The sequence below is a fragment of the Haplochromis burtoni genome, unplaced genomic scaffold, assembly GCF_018398535.1.
Source record: "Haplochromis burtoni strain Fernald_Lab_line unplaced genomic scaffold, NCSU_Asbu1 Contig_198, whole genome shotgun sequence".
NCBI classification, from domain to species: Eukaryota; Metazoa; Chordata; class Actinopteri; order Cichliformes; family Cichlidae; genus Haplochromis; species Haplochromis burtoni.
The window spans coordinates 820,126-839,578 of NW_024582559.1; the positions used below are offsets into that span (position 1 = coordinate 820,126).

General features: G+C 47.0%; 1 protein-coding gene across 9 annotated transcripts in view; it reads right to left on the bottom strand.

The window, feature by feature from the left end:
* Positions 1-6: 6 nt before the first annotated feature.
* The window catches only part of ppargc1a (peroxisome proliferator-activated receptor gamma, coactivator 1 alpha), a 308,884-nt gene continuing 289,437 nt past the window's right edge, over positions 7-19,453 (bottom strand). For 3 of the 9 annotated variants that reach the window (XM_042226123.1, XM_042226125.1, XM_042226126.1), the window contains exons 3-12: positions 18,570-18,764; positions 17,369-17,494; positions 15,602-16,185; positions 13,524-13,597; positions 8,167-9,391; positions 6,404-6,496; positions 5,364-5,484; positions 3,469-3,590; positions 2,991-3,142; positions 7-995 (exon numbers count right to left, since the gene is read on the bottom strand). In XM_042226123.1, coding sequence (XP_042082057.1) covers positions 892-995; positions 2,991-3,142; positions 3,469-3,590; positions 5,364-5,484; positions 6,404-6,496; positions 8,167-9,391; positions 13,524-13,597; positions 15,602-16,185; positions 17,369-17,494; positions 18,570-18,764 — 2,796 coding nt within the window. In that variant the 3' untranslated portion in view covers positions 7-891. Of the gene's footprint in view, positions 996-2,990; positions 3,143-3,468; positions 3,591-5,363; positions 5,485-6,403; positions 6,497-8,166; positions 9,392-13,523; positions 13,598-13,802; positions 13,849-15,601; positions 16,186-17,368; positions 17,495-18,569; positions 18,765-19,453 lie in introns of those variants that run through there. The other 6 variants (XM_014337788.2, XM_005935237.3, XM_014337787.2 and 3 more) reach the window with 4 other exon arrangements.

Genomic DNA, 19,453 nt, shown 5'->3' on the forward strand with positions numbered 1-19,453 from the left:
GTGCTCTCCCAAAACTGAGCATTCGGACACATCTTTTTTTTTCTTCTTCTTCTTCTGTTTTTTTCTACAATCATGTCATGTCTTCTACACATCATGTAGGTGTACAATAATGTTTTTACAGTATTGTAATCACTACAGATCGACATTCTGAATTAAGAAATGTTCTCCGCATTTTTAAAAAAGGCTGCGTTTTACAGTGCATAGCTGTAACAAATAAAGAACTTTGATATTTACATAAAATAAAAATATTCCTTTTTTTTTTATAGTATTTGTAAATACACAGCTACAATTCTCCGTTAAATGTAGACAATGATGTTACCTTGAGAATTTCACCAAACTCTTTGTTTGCGATGTAACACCGGATCCAAACACCAGATTGAAAAGGGAAAAAAAAAAAAGGAAAGAATAAACAAACAAAGAAGAAAACAAAAAAAAAAGGTCAACAACAACAACAAGAAAAAAATAAATCTGGCCAAACAAGCTGCGTGTTTTCACTTCCTCACCCCAAAAGAATTGTGGGTATTGTAGTGCTTGGAGCAACAACAACAACAACAAAAAAACAAAAAAAGAAAGAAAACCAAAAAAGAAAGAAAGAAAAAATAAAGTTCTTTTTCTTCTTTCAGCAGTAGAGTGCACCAAACCCGTGCAGATTCTGAGGGTTCACTGGCTTCCCAGAACGCAATGTCTCTTCCCAGCTCTTCAGCAGCTATGTTCATGTAAACTTTATTTTTGATATATTCATTTATATTGATATAGGTCTATAGACTTATTCTTATATACTCTTTGACAGAGTGTAAAACTTCTGGTAGTCTCGTCATCAAAGGAGCGAGAAACCACCGTGAGGTATCAGAAGTCCCTCTTTGTGACAGACAGCAGGTGCCACTGAACAGGTTACCTTCTCAGGCTGTGCTGGGCCTCCCTCAGCAAACTGTCAAAATCCATGGAGTCGTACTTGCTTTTTGTGGAGGCTGGATCGAAGTCGTCTGAATGGGAGTCTGGAAATGGAGCAACAAGGATGTGCGTTTAGCGTGAGGCGGAGCTGCATTTCTTAGAAGTCGCACATAAAACAACAGGGTTCACCTTTGTGTTCTCGGAAGTGTTTGTGGTGAGGACTCTGGGAATATTCTGCACTTACGGTCACGTGCGGCTCTAAAGTTAAACCGATAGTTTCTATGCTTCCTGCGTTTTAGCAACAGACCAATAGAAATCACGCCGCAAGGACAGAATGCACTGCTTTTCTTTATTTTTTACACAAAGACAGCAGATGTGTCCGTCCATCTCTCATAGCTCCTGTTTTTCTCGATCAACCTGATAATACATAAAGAGCATCTTATCTGTGCCAACAGACAGCTTCACAAATGGGGCCCCCCCAAAGGACTCGGCAGCACACACCTAGTGCTTTGAGAAATGGGAATGACCGTGGCAGCTGGGAGACGCCGGTTTGATCTAATGCAATGGCCAAGGGCTGGATTGTGTCACGCTGCACACCTTGAGGGATGAAAAATACCCCGCTGCTCTACTTAAAACTAATGGACAGTGTCTCTGAAAAGAAAAAAAAAGACGAGAAGATGGGAAGAGGTTTGGATACCTCGCTATTAAAAGATTCTCCCTTCCTCTCAATCTCTTATCCCGTGCTATCAATATGGGGGCTGACCAAAATAGCCCATTCCTGACAAAGAGGTTGTCGAATGAAGGCCTTTCCATTCCAGCAGACTGATTAGTCAATCTCAGTATAATGTCTAACCTCAAGGCTTCAGGATTAGCAACTGTTTCTCTGTGTGCCATGCACTCTTTTAAAAGGCTAACGGCTTCAAGCGTGTGCTTTGAAGATGTAGAGTAACCGCCTCATTTAATGGGAAAATTGCTCTTTTTCTCTTAAAATGACCCGCTGACCCTCTCGTAGCGTCGCATTTTACATTTCTGACCTCACATATTGCTTCCAGAGCAGTCAATACTCATCTTTCATGTTGTCTCCGAGTGGAGCAGATGATCTTTTGTGTTTGTGCAGTACTTAAAATAATGGGGCACATGCTACTTAAGTCCCAACACTGCTTCGCTTCTCAATTGTCACCACCTTTTATCAAAGTGCATTTCTTTCCTTTTTTCACATGTCAGAAGCGGGGCATCACACCAGAAGAAGAAGAAAAAAGCCTCGATTTCACAGATAAGCTTGCATTATTTATCAAATGCGTCACTGCGGTTCGGGTTTCTGATTGAGATTCACGTGTCGGGCCAGTATAGAAGCTAAGCATGTTTACTCTGAGGAATAACTTATGTTGAATGAGTTCTGCTGTACTGCAGCTACATCCTCCACACTCTCAGCAAAGGCAGCAGCAGATAAGCGCAGACAGAAGTAGCTGGTAGGTAGGCAGAGAGCTGCTGAGGCGGCCCCTCCCCCCAATGTAAATTATTGGCCCCTAAGTGCCGCATCAAGGATCTACCTCGTTTCAGCACCACAACAGCTGGCAGCAGATGGACTTTAAAGGGAGTGGAGGGGGTGGGGAGGTTGTGGGATTTCACCTTGTTCCCACTTTCTTCTTCTTCGTCTTTTTTTCTTGTCATTCTTCTACAACATCTCGCTCCTACTAATTTCATCTAGCCCTGACTTGTCTTATTAATGAGATTCCCACACATACGTGAAAACACACAAGATCTGCTTTTAAGCTCAACAAAGTAAAAGCAAGCATCTCGCATCCACATGAGTAATGGAGTCTGCCTCGTTTTGCTTCAGATACCGAGGCTACTCGTCGGCATGTTCACAGCCCGACCTCTGAACTCTCTTTGCAATCTCGAGGCGGGAACGCCCGGCCGGACACATTCTGGGCTGTAGGAATTGCTATCAGCGCCGAGATGGGTACGTTTTGATCTGGAAGCGTCACTCAAGGCTTATTCGCCTTCCCTCCCCACGTCCCAATGACAGTCTTGCGTGCATGCAAATGTACAGCACAACCGCAGGGGGCTGATGGAAAGAACAACAAAGCTGCACTCACCCAAGTCTGTGTAATGTGATTTGCAGAACTGCTTTTGTCCGCCGAAGCACAGCTCGAACTGGGGCTCGTTTGACCTGCGTAAGGTGTGTCCATTCTCAAGGGCGGCAAAGGCGTCACAAGTGTAGCGGTACGTGATGAAGCCAAAATTGTCCCTGGTCAGGAATAGAAAATAAACACGTCAGAGTGTTGCTGTGGGGCAACAATGACTCAACGAGGGTGGGGGCCTTGTCGGTCATGACCATCGTTCTATTTATATGCAAAAGACAATCAATAAAGGTGCGTCTTTCAGGCTCCACAGGCCTAAATGCAGATGAATCGGGAGATGCTCTCAGATTGCAAAAGCTCTGTATTTGTCACCGGCCTCTACTGTAAGTTCAGCAGTTACAGTAGACCCCCCCCCTGTACGGTATGCTAAAACAACACTAAAGCCAAGATAGGACACAGATGCACACAAAGACAGAACATCCTGAGGCCTTACCCATCGTCCCTCAAATTCACTGCGCATTCCTCTATTTCACCGAAGAGTTCAAAGCGACGCTTCAGCTCCGTCCGGGTGCAGTCGGACCTCAGTCGCCCCACGTACACCACTCGTCTCTCCTCCTGCTCGTTAAGAGGACAGACAGTGCAGGGGGAAAGAGATTAAAAGGGGGAGTCTTGTTTTTCCTTTCCCCCTTCTCCTTTCTTCACCGAGCACCTAATGAATTGGTCTTGATCACTCCTGTGGATACTGCCGGCGACTTTGGGGGGCCCCCCCTGTTTTTGTCCCTCTTTTCCATCTGTCTGTTGTGTTCCCTCTGTGATTGGTTCAGCCTGCTTCCTCTTATCTGATTGAGTTGCAGTTTGGAAGCGCCTTCAATCTGCCTTGGCACTACAATTCCTCTTTCTCTCTGCAACTCATCAAGCAGAGGCAGAGCGATTTTTATCAAATGATGCCATGTCTTAAGTTTGGGGCTGCTTCTTCCTTTTTGTGAAGTCTAAAAATAAAGCAGTGGGAGTGACTCAGCTATATATCACAGAAGCCTGCTTCTTTCTTTCTGTTTTTCTTTCCAGCTTTCGGGAGTCCAACTCACAATACACAGCAAACTTGGCGATGTTCCCTAAATGAGAGGCCTGTTAATATTGTAAGGTTATTCATATCCAAGAGAGAGGAAGCATAAAGAGCAGCAGCAGAGAGCCTCGGGGCAAAAAAAAAAAAACCTGCTCCCTGAACCTCAGAGGACGTGAGGGTCATAGTGGAATAATTCAGGAACAAACTGCGCCAGGCTGGCTTTTGAGTATTTTAATTGCAGCTGCTAATCATATAATACAGTTGAGGCCCGAGGCTATCGTGTATGACTGGTATTATTTATTTATTCATTCATTTACTTGCCATTACTGGGCAAGTCCATTGAGGCCTGTTGGAATTCTGAAAGCTGTCTTCGGGGCAATAGTGACACGTATGGAAATCGGATGCCTGGCGCTAAACTCAAAGTTCACCTTTGCTCATTTGAGCTGCAGCTGAGGAAAGCAAGTAAAGATTAACCACGTGCGGCTGTCCTGTGCTTGGTCCCCTCTTTAATGTTGCACACTGTTTGGAGGCTAAAAATGTAGAGCGTAGTTGCTGACGGCTGATAAACAAGGCGGCCTTGGCGTGCCCGTCCCTTTGACAGCTCGAGCTTTACCGCTGGGAATCTTTCGTCTCTCCATCGCCGAGATCGTTCGAATTACTGCGCCACCTAACGTGTGCTTTATCAACGGGTGGTAGCAGCGCCATCCCGCTGGAAACCCGAGTAATTTCACACTGAGACAAGGAGAGCGGAGATAAGGGTGGAGAAACGTGATGTTCACTGAATCTGCATGATTTTTCTTTAAAGTAGATACAAAAAAAAGAAGAGATTGGAGTGGAATTAGTGGCTATTTCCTTCTTTTTATTTAAAATTAAAGATCCTCTCCTTTTTTTCTTTTTTTTTTTGCTCTCTTAGTTTTCATCTATTTTAACATTTTTGCCCCTGTGGTGTGATTAATAAGAGTCGACAGTGTTTCCAGACGGGAGACGTTAAAAATACACAACCCAGAGATAAAGAGGAAGGGCCTGTCGCCTGAATCATTCAGGAACTCACTTTGTATGTATTCTTTCAGCACGCACACACACAGGGAGAGAGACGCACTGTGGCACATGGCACCGGGCTGGAGGGCTGTGTCATCCCAAGTAATCTGTGCATGTCTGTGGGAGGTTTTTGTGCGTTGTGCCACAGCAGTGATTACATGTGGTCTTTTATCAGCTTTGTTGCAGGAAGACCCAAAGTCAAGCATCAAACCCCACCCCCACCCCTTTCCCCCTCAAAAAAAAAAGCTACAGAGGGACTGTGATGGTAGTTGTGTCAGCTGACTCACAATAGCTTTCTGCCTTTGTCTCTCTCGCTGCTCGGCCCTCTCGAACTCCTGCTTCTCGTAGTCCCGGCGGTACTCCTCCCTCTTCAGCCTCTCGTGCTGGTACTCCTCGTAGCTGTCATACCTGTGGAGACGAGGACATATTGCGAGATCACTCCCTCATCCTCTAAATTCGCCCTTCCCGTTGATGCTTATGAAGAACAATCACCAATATTTGCCGCGAGGGCTGCAAAGAGAAGGAGACGGACACGTTAATAAGATGTCTTTTTTGCCACCGCCACGATTGCGAAGCCCGCGAGTGAGGCCCGCGGGAGTGCCGGCGAGCAGCGCAGTCGGGGAGCCGAGCAGCTGCAACTGTCAGCACAACTTCACATGTCATTACTTTCTGCTTAGTTAGGGCTTCATCAAGAAGGAAAGTGCAACTTTCTCCCCCAGCCTGGAACAGTACGAGACATGTCCGTTAAGTTTTCGACTGATGAGCGACTCTCGGGCTTGTCGGGTGTCATTAGGCGCGTGGGTGCCAAATCAGCTCGGAGCACTGGGATGGTGTCAGTCTGTCTCTCTGTCTCTGTTTCAGCACAGCGCGAGTACATCTCTGCATATGAAATGGTCCCCTCTGCAGTGGCTCATGCAAAACTACAGAGGCAGTAAGTTGAATAAGTGGCATTATACAGCTGGGAGCGTCAGCTCACGGGTGCGGCACGAACGCGCATCAGTGTGATTCTTTTGTCACTCGTCTAATAAAACACGATCAATTAAACATATTTGCCCTGCATGTTTTCAACCCCCCCCCCGCACCCCCCCCCCTCCCCCCCATCCCCCAACCCATTGGACAGGATGTGGAAAGGCATTCACAAAGAACTCAAAGGATTCTGAGCGGTGACAGCAAAAAGTGGTGCTGTGCTTTCATGCACGCCATTAAGAAATCTTAAGAAGAAAAAACACACAGAAAAACCAAACATTTGTCGTGACCCGAAGCGTGTAACTAAAAGTTTTAAGCACATGACAAATTGAAGGTTAAATGATTCATTTAAAACAATCACCTTGGCCTGCGGCTCAGAGGAGATCGAGGCTGGGGGTGGGGGCTCTTGTGATTCCTGGAACGAAAAGCATTCAAATCTGTGCTGTGACGAGACCTGAAGGGAAAAATAAAGTTAAAAGTCACTTTTTTTGCAAAAACAAAGGAAACGCGTTCATACTGTTGCAAACGTGTGACATTTGGTTAATTTGCTTTTGGCTTTAAGAACTAAATTAACCTCTTAGATATGCACAGGGCCCATTAGTCTGCATTAAAGAGCATCGTCTCCTCTCCTTGTGCTGACCTAACACAACCCTCGGAAAATGTGCTTGATTTGCTGCAGGATTTTTATACGCATCTGCGCTAGCATACGTGCACGTGCTATCTATGTTGTATGAAGACGTAGTCAATACTTATGGCCTTAGTGGCCTCACTGTAGAGCTAGTTCCCCTACACTGCTCGAGCTTCTGATGCTTAAATATTTAAGTGCTGCTGAAGAAGGAAGACCTGAATAATGGAAGGAGAGAAGTTTGGGAAGCTCAGTGAAGCAAAGGAATGCCAGTTTGGAAAGATCAAGGATCTTATGCTGCGAAATCTTAAAACAGTGAGGAGGGATTTAGAGAATTATTTCCCTGAAATTCTGTTTATCTTCTCCTGCGTGGAACTATAACAAGCTTACTGCTCTGTCACGTTCAAACTCCAATCCCTATGCAGCGTTTTCAGAAAGCTTGTCAGTGTCGGATTTTGATGCAACGCCCTGAGACTATTACTGTATAATTTGTGAGCGAGAGCGAAGAACAAGGGCCCGAATAGAATAAAGTGATTCTATTGGCTCCGCGGAGTAAACTGACCTTTCAGTAATCATGCAAACAAACTGAGTCACAGCGGTGGAGTCGTACACTGGGAGTCACTCAATGAGCCGCTCCTGACAAACTGAATTTATTCACATCCCTCTCGGTTACTCCAGTTTGCCTCTGTTCTTTCACCAAAAGAACCCAACCAGAATCCCCCTCGGCTCTGATCAAAGGGAAGCATGGGAAATGTAGTTCTCCCAGAAAGCTATGATGATAGGAGTCTTTTTTAGAGAGGGGTTTGGAGACTATATTCCCACAGACTGATTCTCGCTTTCATCTCTGGGGATGTAAAAGACGAGGGTTTGCCACTCAGTAAAAACAACAGCTGCCGCTTAAAACAATAGCCCGAGCATCAAACAAAAAACGGGAGCATGCAAGGGAGTGAGTGAGAAGGGGTGGGTGGGTGAGAGTGTTAGAAAGACACTCAAATAAAACTCCCTGCCTAGAGATGAAAACTCACACTGTTCAAAAGTCCAGTGCCTCTGGCACCTTTCATGTTCTGTTTTTTTTCTCTTTTGTCCTTTGTCTGTTAGTTTAGGGGGGGACCATTCAACTAATCTTTTTCCCCCATTGTCAGCTCAGATCTAAGTATCACCTGGCATAAAGGCATCATCTGAGTCGTGTAACAACTGCAATATGGTTAGAATCTATTCCATCACAGAATAGCAGGAGGTGAAGAAACATCCTAAAAAGGCCAGGTCACGGTCTATCAGAGGCAGTTTTTTAAATATTCTGAGTCAAAATCACATGCAGAAAGGGAGAGTTGAAGGGCGTGACCATGTTGTTTTAAAAATGGGCATACAAGGTGGTGTAAACATTTCTGAGAAGTGGTTTCCTGCTTGCTATGAGTCCTGTTTAAACTGCATAACTTTGAGGTGGAGCAGCCAAGTGAAAGAACAAAAAAGGGAGAAGGGGGAAGAGACCAATAACTTACCAGGAGGACGGGCGTCTGTCGGGTGAGCTGGAGAGAGAGCGCCTGCGGTATCGTGAAGAGGAGCTGCGGGACCCAGACTGGGAACGGGAACGAGAGCGGGACCCGCTGCCGGCCCAGCCGGAAGGTCTGCTGGGTGACAGGAGCAGGGAGGAAGGTGGAGAGACAGAGCCTCGTGAAGGGGAGCAGCTGGATGGTGGGGAAGAAGAGGGAGAGCAGGGGGCACAGTCAAAGAGTAGATCCAGAGGGGTGCCCTCCCATGGAAAGAGGAATCGACTTTCACGGCTCTCGTCCAGCTCTAGTTCGTCGTGAAAGGCCAGAAACCCCGGGTGAAGGTAGCTGGAGGCAGGCAGCCTCTGGGGGTAGCAGTCATTCTCTCCCCCCTCGAGGGACTGAGGAGCTGTAGCATTGTTCGTTTTGCTGCTTGATTCTTTCTCCTGGCTACCCGGGCTGTAGAGGGCTTGCAAAGGGTAGCCAAAGTGCTTGTTAAGTTCTGCTCGGATTTCCTGGTCGCACAGGAGCTTTCGGCTGGTGGCGCAAAGATTGTGTTGGTCCCTGTCAATAGTGGCCTCTTGTGAGGGGATCTGAGCGGTTTGTCTGAGGGCGTGCTCCCCTAACCCCCGAACCTGGCCCGCCTCTCCATCCACAGACCCAAAATTCTGCTGTTTAGCCAAAAAACCAGGTGAAGCTGATGATGGAGGAAATGATGAAGATGACGGTGGCATGGCTGAATCCTTAAATTCCACATGCCTGCTCTCCACTTTGCCTTCAGCAGGCACTGGAGCATCAGTGGCACCTGAGGTGAATGTCATTTTCACAGCTGTGGTTGTGGTAACAGTGGCTGAGCCCCCATCCTTCTTATTACCAGCTGTTGCCTGGCAATAGTCATGGTCGCTGTAGTTACGGGGCGTTGCCCGCTTAGTGTTGCCGGTGCTGCGATACTCCTCAAGGCCGCCCCCCACTGCGTGTTGAGTGACGGAGTAAGGGAGGGTGGTGGTTGCTTTGCTCAGTTGGGCGTAAAGCTCAGTCTGTTCAGGACCCTTCCTGGTGGGGCCCCTGCCTGAGGCACCTGGGGCCGGGGCCAGAGCGCCGGGGCCCAACTCACTCAGCCTGGCTCTTTTGCATGCCAAGGCCGAGGAGGAACATGAAGACAACTTGGTTTTGAGAGATGCTTTGAAAGGATTCTCTTGACTGGCTTTGTGTGGGGGCGTGGTAGGTGGTGTCAAACCTGCGAGGGGAGGAAGAGACACAGGTTGGGTTGGGAACACTAAAATGAAAATGGAATCATAACGCAAACCTCCCCACCTAGCCCCTCCCTCCTCTGCCTCCTCGCCCACACTCCTCTATAAACTCCCGGGTCAGTTTATGGACAGTGGACACAGATACATGCCTGATTAAAATATTCACTTTCCCTCGGCCTAATCCTATTTTATTGCAATCTTGACAGATTAATGTAATGCTTGGTGTAACTTGATATGGCTGCACTGTAATACGGATGACTTGCCATTCTCTACCTCGCTGACCTTGAAAAGATCCATTTTCGTGGAAAAAGAAAAAAGAAAAAAATATAACCCCGGAAAGGACAAACGTAATGCATCTGATAGCAGGCAGGAAAAAAATTAAAGTGAATGTATCATATCCCTGCCCGCTTCATAGAAACGTCTGGTTTCATTCCGATGAATTGGCCGCCGTCCTGCGCCAAGACCCTTTTGCGTGTGTGTGTGTGTGTAGTCTCAAAGAACAATTGTGTGTGTGACGCAGTGCATGTTTAAAGATTAGCCAGCACCATCCACATTTTCTGTAAGAAGAGAACTGGATGTCACCGCTCTTAATGTTGCCTTAGCAAGCCTGGTGGTGGATCACTGGAAGCACTGGGAATAGGTTAACATTCATTTCAGATGGCATGTCCCTATTGGATGTGCCCCCCGCCTCCTCTTGCTTCCCTCTCCCTCACAGATTTACAACCAGACAGATGGCAGTTATATGGGAAGTCCTGAGATGAGCCCACTTTATAGCATTGTTAATGCACTCACACAAACAGCCGACACCATTACTCTCGTTCTCCCCTTTCCTCCTCTTCCTCGTCGATCGCCCCCTTTTCGCTTTAGTTCGAGTCTGCCGTTCCGCCCTGTTCTCTCTTCCCGTCTGCCACCTTCCACCAGATCAATCTCTCCTTCTCCGGCTCTGTCTCCCTGCATCTTTTCCTGTTTTTATCTTCCGCAGAACAAATGTGCCCACACACGCAGGCACACTCATCGCTAACAGACTCTCACTGGAGTCAAACTCAGGCACTTTGAAACACCTACGCTCTCCCCTCTTCTTTGCCATTCTTATAATGCAGATCATTCTTCCCTTGCTGGCGAATTGCACCAAATGACAGCTATTAGTATCAAATCCCGTGTTAGGATGTGCACCGGAAAGACAGCCTGGCAACGAGCGTGTGGGATCGCAAAACATAAATGTGCATGTTTCGGCTGTGTTTGGAAGGCCTGATCCACCAGCTTATCATCCTACTTATTATCTGGATGTGCCTATAAGTAGGACTGCAAGCGCCCACTCCCCTTCCTCCCTTCCTTTCCTTCTCCCTTCTCGCTCTCCTCTGTCTCGTTCTCTCGCTCACTTCCCCCCAATCCTCTTCCCCAGTCATGATAGCGAGACAGACATATATTTGCATTATGCCAATTAAATGAGCTTTGGAAATGAGAAAGGAGAGACGCAGAGAGGGAGAGTGGATGCTACACAATGCCTGAAGAACTTCTGTTTCACCAATCAAACGCCATCTGTCCAAAACAACGTACGCACGGGGTCATAAACTAGGAGCCATTAGCGATAGGCGGAAATAAATCAGAATTAGATAAAAATGTGCCTCTCAGTCAAACTTGCTAGTGATGGATGATCTGCAGGTGTGAGCACCAATCATGCGGGGCCCGGAGAGAAAGCAGTGGCGCAGCGATCGAGGCAGAAAGAGGCAAGGTTTTGGGATTTTTGGGGTTTTTTTTATAGTTCTATTTTCTCGTCCAGCTGCAAATTGTGAGGGGACCTCGGAGCGAACAACAACTCCAGGCTTAAAGAGTTGATCCAGCAGTAAGCTAGGCAAATAACAACACACAGACCACCTCTGTGTCATGAGATACAGTAATTAAAGACAACACAGCAGTACAGGGTAAATCTATTAGCTTGATAGAGATTAGGTCTGAACAGTCAGATCCCGGGGGGGTGCTCACCGTACCTCTCCGAGAAGGGTCAAGAAAACATGCAGTCAAACAGTCCAAACCTCGCTATTAATAACTACTAATCATCATTCGAGTAGGTACAAAGTGTACAAGTCCTCACAGTTAAATTTATCTTTCTTTTAATGAGTGGTTACTACTACTACAACTCATCAAAAAGGCATAAAGTAATAAACTACTGGAAGCAAGTCAAGGAAAATTCCACCAGCGCATGGTCGACTTGCCCTGGGAGTAGAAAGGTGGGACCGCCCACCTGGTAGACTGCCATTTGATTATCAGTAACACCCCCCTTTATCTCTATTGTAGTGGGATGATTCTCTAAATCTACGAAGGAACGTGTAAGTCCGAACCTAAAAGCTGACAACTCTGCTTACTGGGATCTATATCCATCTGGCTCGTACAGCGCTGAGACTCAAAAGCTAATCTCTAAGTGAGAAAGGCGCTCAGCAGCCCAGAGCTTTCTGGACTAATGACTTTCCTGCTAATATTCAATCCTACATTTTCCACAGAACGGGTTTAAGTCAGGTGAAAGGCTTTATTTGACCGTGCTTATAAAATGGATGTGTTGGAAAAGAACAGACGGCTTAGATTTGGCCACAGGTCAACAGACTCGCCCACGTGCAGTAAAAGCGGAAGAAATATTAACTGCGTTTGATTGCCACAGAGATTAAGGGGCATTGCTCTTTCCAATCTTTAGGTCTCAACAGACATCCCCCCTCTGACCCTGAAAGCTTATCTACATAAATGGGTTAAACAGCACTTCAGCCAAACTGAGAAGGACAGGGGGATACCTCTGGAGGTTTGCTTTTCCACCCCCACAGGAGCTAAGTAGAAGACAGGGGGTATTATGAGGACCATTTCCCTTGCTAGTAAATAAATAGACAAAAGGGCCAGGGCTGTTATTTTGTTTTATTGACCTTAGGTAATTAATTGTAAGAAAACGTGGTAATTACTAACATCATTGACATAAAGAGCGAAAGAAATGGATGACCTGCAATACTGCAGCTTTTCCCCTCACATTTTCATCCCTTTTGTCTTTTAAATACCAATTACATATAGTTTTTTTTTTCTAATTTAGCTGAGCATAACTCAATAACACGAAAGGATGAAGTGACTGATAATGAAGAAATATCCCCAGTCTGGCAACATTTACGCAGCTGCCTGTGTCCACAGGGAATTTGAGTAAGGAAGGCGCTGATCATACAGGCAAAACTCAATTACACAGCAAAACCCAATGAAAACAGCAGCCATCTGAATTTTCCCTGCCACGTGTAGGCTAAAGCTCCTTCTACTCATACACTGCTTTCCATTTAATTTGACCACGTATGAACATGTTGGTTTCATGTATGAATGAGCCTCCTGGTCCCATTACTGCAAAGGTGATCTTTCAAGTTTGGACCTCATACACATTCACGCGTCGCTTTCACGACTGCAAAACGCCCCCCGTGAATTGCTCAGCTCAGTAAAACATGACTGTTAAGGAGAAGCAGTTGAACAGCACAGGAATAAAATTAACGCGTGCGTAACAACAGCTCTCGCTCGCTGAGCCCGCGTGATTGGGGCAGGGGCAGCTTTCTCAGCAGCACCGTGCAGCGCGCGAAGACCCTGCTCTTTGCAAAGTTTTCAAACACCTGACTATACTTCACTCGTGTCCATGCGGACCATACGTGCAACGATTCCTTTGCACTTCTTTGTCACTGTCGCGGTTATGTCTGAATGAGCTTTAATGCAGCCGTGACCTACGTCTAAATGACAGGATGCCATTACTTGAACAGATTGATGAAGCCAGCATAGTTGTGTATTCTGCGCCTGGAGAGGGCTTGAGTGAGCTGTCAGTCAGACAGCATTAGGATCTGGTGGAAGGAAAGGTATATTAACTCTTCACTAACAAACCAGTGGGCATGGTAGGGGAATGGGAGGAGTTTGCTAATAAAAGCCGAGGAGATTGGAAGCCCTAATCAATACTTAGGCGCATAAAATTGATCTCCTTATGTCTTCACCTTGAACTCTGAACTGTGATGGAACTATCAAGGCTCCCGAAAGGAATGAACCCATTACTTCCTACCACAGCTATAAGTACTCGGCCGGTCATTTAAAAAATTTTTATATTGTCAGAAAAAGTCTGCTTACCTGGGGTTCCAGCAATCTCCACACTTAATGTGCGTTCAGTGGTTTTGTTCTCAAACGGTGATCCCTTGTAGTCACTGGAAGACAAAATAAAACGTAGAACGTCTTACTTCACAGGTGAAAGTAAGACTAAAGAAAGATGTAATGGAAATGAATCACAAAAATGCCTCAGGTTGGATTCTAGTCTATATAGCTTTCTTTGATTTTGTCTTTTTTCTGTAGTTTCCATGTTGCCTTTTTTTTTTTTGCCTAGAATAATGTGGAAAAACTTCTCACACTTACTTTGGAGACTCTGGGGTCAAAGGAAGTGGCAAGGTGGTTGGTTTGGCTGCAGAACACAAAGGAGCATGGGTAATTATTGATCTAAGTATAACACTCATGGTAGAAGAGAACAGATCCACAAGTCTGCAACAATTAATCCCAAATTGGCTCAACAAATGCAAATATTACTACGAAAAAAGAAATAAAAAAAACACCCATTTCTAGTTAGAAAGCCTTACTATGGACACTATTGTACAGAGTATATCTTTTTTTAGATTGACCCCATTTAAAAAATTTATTCTCTTAGGATAGACTGTTCACTCTGTGAGGCAGGATGAAGTGATGGTACGTGTTTCACAGGTGTCTAGACACAGACACCACGCTCAAGACAACAAACAGATCGAAATGGAAAAAGACATACAGAGAGAGAGACGATGCCACAAACAAGACACATGACTGTGGGTGAGCCCCTCCCTAGACAATAAAGTCATAATCGCATGCACCAACAGCAGAGGAGGGGGGAGAAAAGAAAAACAAAAAGAAGGAAGAAAGGAGAGTCAAGGAAGCTTGTGCAGTTGCCCGAGGCTCTGGCCGGCTTGTGCTCCAGCTAAGAGAAGTGTGGCTTTAGTAGCGCGATTCTAGAGAGCAGCACCGGGGCTCTGAGTCTAAATGTACATATTCAGCACACTCAGCTCAATCAGCCAAAGATGATTCAAGGATTGGCTTTGCGAATACAAGACGTACAGTAGCAAGACATGGCTCACCCCTTTTTCCCACCCCCTCCTTTGTTTTTTCAAAGACAAAAAAAAAAACCCCACTCATTTTTGAAAATTGAAAAGAGTGCCTCTGCGACTAGCAAAAAGCATTGGCGAGCAGGCTGTTTTGCTGTCATTGTTGTTGATGCCCTAACAATGACTTGTTAGATTCAAATTAGGACAGGGGGTTAGTCGTGAAATCAAACTGGGAAGTGGTTAGAGCAAGAGAGGGAGAAAAGAGAGCAGAGATAAGGCCAGTGGGGGGGATGCAGTTCATGATTACCTAACAATGGGTGGCCCTGGTCATCGGGGTGCTCGCTGAGTGCCTGCATGTGTGGGTGCCCTTGCCCTTGTATGATGCAGGGAGGGGTGGGCTCTGCAATGCTAGTATCTGGGAGGAGTGGGCTCGGTGGGCCCTGTGAGAGCACCGCTGCGGGGCTGCCCATGACATGGTCATCATCATCATCATCACCATCAACAACAACACCATCATTATCATCATCATCATCATCATCATGGTTAACATCCTCCCTGTAGCCCCCCTTGCTTGGCCACCCCAGATCTAGTCCAAAGGCCATGTCTAGCCCTGGATCTGGCTGGTTAACCCAGCTCTCTAGGTCAAAGGTGAGAGGTGACAACAGGGGCCTTGAATCAGGCTCCTCAGCTTGATTTACTCCCTTGTTTCTATCATCAGTGGTCCCTCTGAGCTCCTTCTCCTCCTTAACCTTAGAAAAAGCCCGGGCTGGACTCTCAGACCTCGCTGCTAATTTGCTCTTACTGCTCCGTAAAGGGGTAATGGGAGTATGCGGGAGGACACGGGCCTGATACTGAGTGGGCCTGTTTTTGGAGGTGAGCAGCTGGCTAAGTAACGGGTGCCCCGGCTTCTCGTCTCTTTTCTTTATAGTCACTGTGATGTGCCTATGTGGCGCACGGCTGGCACTGTTACTGTTGCTACGGCCTTGCCTGCCAAAGCCCTCACTAGCCTGAGTGGCGCCTGCAGCCTCTCGGCAATGCTCACAGCTGTGACTCGCCTCTCGGGGAGGGAGAGAATAAGAGTGCATATACCTAATAAACCTAGCGGCGGCCAGGCGGCCCGCATCGCCTGGCGGCCTTCCTTCTTCACTGGGCGGCCTGTGCTCCAGTTTGGGGCGGGCATGGCCGCAGGCGGAGCTTCTGTGGCCAACAGGGATAGTAGCACCCTCCGACTCCTCAAACCCGTCATCGTGAGCGCAACGCTGCCACTTCCCAGCCCCAAGACCAGCCATACTACACTCGCCTCCAGCCCGGCTCTCACCTCGCTGGTGATGCTGCTGTGGCGGCTGCTGCTGCTGCTGTTGATGAGACGGCACAGCCGGCTTCTTCTTGGAGGTGGTAGAGGAAGAGGAGGAAGAGGTGGAGGAGAGGGAGGAGAACGAGGAGGTGGATGACGAGGACGGTGAAGAGGAGGAAGAAGAGGCACCGAGACCCATGCCACTCTTGTCCCTGCTACTAGCACCCCCCCAGGCGCTCTTGGCTTCGCTGGCTTTGGCGTGGAGGAGGATGTCATCGGTGGCGGTTAGGTATTTCAGCAGCTCGGTGCAGGGCCGCCTCACCGGGCGGTTCTGTTGGCTGGAGCCCCCTCTTGCTTTGCCGTTCCAGGGGCTCTCCGTCTGCGGAGGGACGAGCAGAGAGAGAGCGAATGACTTAGTTAGCTCCAATAAAAAGTTTTGCACAGTGCAGCTGATCTAGTTGCGAGAAATGTTAAGTATTTTATTTGGAACAAAAACAAAAGTAGAAAAGAGACGGAGGCATGGAGAGCCTAAGAGTGTGACTCAAACAGCTCGAGCGCAGTGGTTGCCCAACTGTCTAGGAGGCGATGGTGGGAGTGCTGTCCGCCCATCATTTTAATTGCGTGGCCCCCCGAGCGCCACCGCGCCACTCTGTACGCACACCACGTCCTCCGGGAGTCCTCATTCGCTCTGCTCCAGAAACGGATGACTCAAAGACACAGTATGAAAATAGACTCTGTGAAGAAGGGTTGACGCACTGCATGTGCAAACACGGTACGCAGAGCTAACATATGTCTGCGCCGCATTCACCACACAGTGAGATACAGATGTTCTTTACATTGTGATGATTTTGTGCATGCGTTAAAGCATAACAAATGCAGATTTCAGACAGTCCTACCGAGCAAGAGAACACAATTAAGTGCTATATGCTGATATGACACTGAATGCACAGTATGCCACATTCTGGCGTGAAATCCAAACGGGCGAGAGTGAAATAATCCCAATTTTTCATTTAGCAGAATTCACAAAACCTGTGATACTTACGCTGACTAAAATTAAATCTTAATCAAACCCACCCCTATAGAAAAACACTCTCTTCAGAGCCATCTAATGAGTACATCAAGTCTGATATTTTGATCTTGTCGTCTCAAGGCATCAATCTCGCCGCAAGAGCGCCTGTCGCTGCTTTTTTTTTGTTTTCTTTCTTTTTTTTCCCCGTCCTCCAACAGGCACCATACCAAGGCGGATAAGTGGTGGAGCTAATGAGACAACGGTGCCGACGCCTCGCCTGGAAAGCCCAACAGCAATCAGCCTGTTTTCATTACGAGATGGCCCCCTGGGACAGTAGACTGCTAGAGCAGAAGTCTAACATCTTCTAAAGGCGGCCACCAAAACAGGCAAAAAAAAAAAAAAAAAAGTGAGAAGGAGGGAGGGTGAGCAAGTAGCGAGAGAGAGCAAGAAAAGAGTGAGAGAGATAAACAAACACAAACAGGAAAAAAAGTGTGTGCACGGGAGTGAAATCAACAGCATGTGCGTGTGTGTGTGTGTGTGTGTTACTCCCTACCTTGACGACGGCAGGTGGTGGTCTGATCCGGTGGTTGCTGCTGGCTGCATGGTTCTGTGCCTTGCCACCTGTGTATTGATTATAGCTGAGCTGGGAGTTTGCGGGTGCCAGAAGGAGTTTCTTCAGCTGCGAATGGACCCAAACAGAACCAGAAAGGTGGGAGAGGAAGAAGGAGGAGGAGGAGGAGCAGGGAGTCAGCGTGGGTTATGCAAATGGCACCTTTTAATTCAATTCGACTTTATTTAAACAGTGCCAGTTTACGGCGGCAGTCATTTCAGAGCACTTTACATTGTAGGGTAAAAGATTTACAATGGCAGCCTTTCAGTTGCTTTCATTTTTTAACTCTGCAGTTAAAAAAAGACTTTTTTTTTTTAACTTAAGTGCATGCTACGTGACATGAAAAGTCAAGCCTCTTTTTTTTTTCCAGTGCAGGTGTTTTTGTGTACACACCACTAGGCTTCTCTAATGTGATTGAATAAACACGCTCAGGCATTTGGCTAAAGGTCATTTGGAAGGGACCAGCATGGAATAAAATGGACTACAATGTCACATAACATAACGTTTTAGGTCAAAGCCTATAAGCTAGAGAAAAACCCAGATGGCACGGACGTGTGTAAAAATAACAGCACCAAGGTAGGCCGAGTTCTTATTTGTGGTGGTGGGGGTGTTTGCCAAAAGAGATGACTCCGGCACAGGGGGATTAGCCGAGACCCTGCTGAGAGCAGACGAGATGAGATAGATTTCCTTTTCCCCCCGACTTTCATTACGTCCCGGCTTGATTTCAGGGCCCGTGGCACTGTGTCAGCCGAAGTTGTCCCCAACCACAGCGTTCGTATCACTGAACTGGCGCCACGATAGCGCTGTTATGTAATTAGCGCTGAGCAGCAAACACACTGATCCTTTCCACTCACTTCCCTACTACTTGCATCTGCATCCCTGCTTGCTGCGACTGCACATAAATGAACACATTGTGGCAAATACAGAGTGTGAAGTCAGGCAAACGTCACACAGACAAATGACCGCTACTGGGGTTCTGGTCTTGTTGAGAAGTCTTATCTGATGTGTGCTTTGGACTGCCAAAAACACAGCGTACGTGTGAGTACGTGCGAGACCGGAGGTCAGGTCTCGGGTATAACTCATGTCTGAACTGTAGGATGGTGCTGGTGTGAGAATCGTGATAAGGAAGAGCTGTAGCTGTTACCAGGGAAGGCTCCTCGGGCTCTGGGGTGCGCGGTGAGCCGTCGGGAGAGGAGGGACAGCTCTGGTCACTGGCATTGGTCACGTCCCCATCTGCCAGGGCCTCAAACGAAGGCAATCCGTCCTCATCCACCGGGATGCTGTCCAGGGTCTCTGTAAGCACTGCCAGCAAGTTGGCCTCATTTTCTTCATCTATCTTCTTAGGAGGGGGGTAGAGGGGGGGTAGGTGAGAGGGAATACAGAGACAAAAAAGAGAGGGGGAATGGGACATTTTAGTCAGAAGAAGAAGTTGCATCCCTTTTTCTTTATTTCGGGGAAGTAAAGGTGGTGGGTGGCTTTCATTGTTAATATAGAAGACATTTGTTTTTTCTCATTTTTTTATTTTTATTTTTGTGCAGCAGCTGAGCTCACTGCATTCTGGCAGCCTTTTTTACAAAAACACTAAAAACCCAAACAAAATTTGCCTCATGTGCATGTGAGTCAAGCCTGTCACTCATATTTTAAGCGAACAGCTTACTGGACCAAAATAATATCTCCCCCAAGAAACCCATTACCAACGCTGACAAGTAGCAAGTATCTGGGGGAAGACAGCAATGGGTTGGGGCAGGCTGCGGTATGGAGGGGTTTATGGTGTGTGTGTGTGTGTGTGTGTGTGTGTGTGTGTGTGTGTGTGTGTGTGTGTGTGTGTGTGTGTGTGTGGGTGGGGGGGGGATAAAAGGAAACAATGCGCAGAAGTTCGCTCTTCTCTCTCTTCAGCCCACAGCTTCGAGAGTCGTCGCTTGCCGACAAGATGTTTGCGAGCGGCCCTCAGATAAGGAGAAATTACGACTCGCCAAAGCTAAATAAATCTGATTTATTTAAAATTGCTGGTGTGACAGGCTGACATTC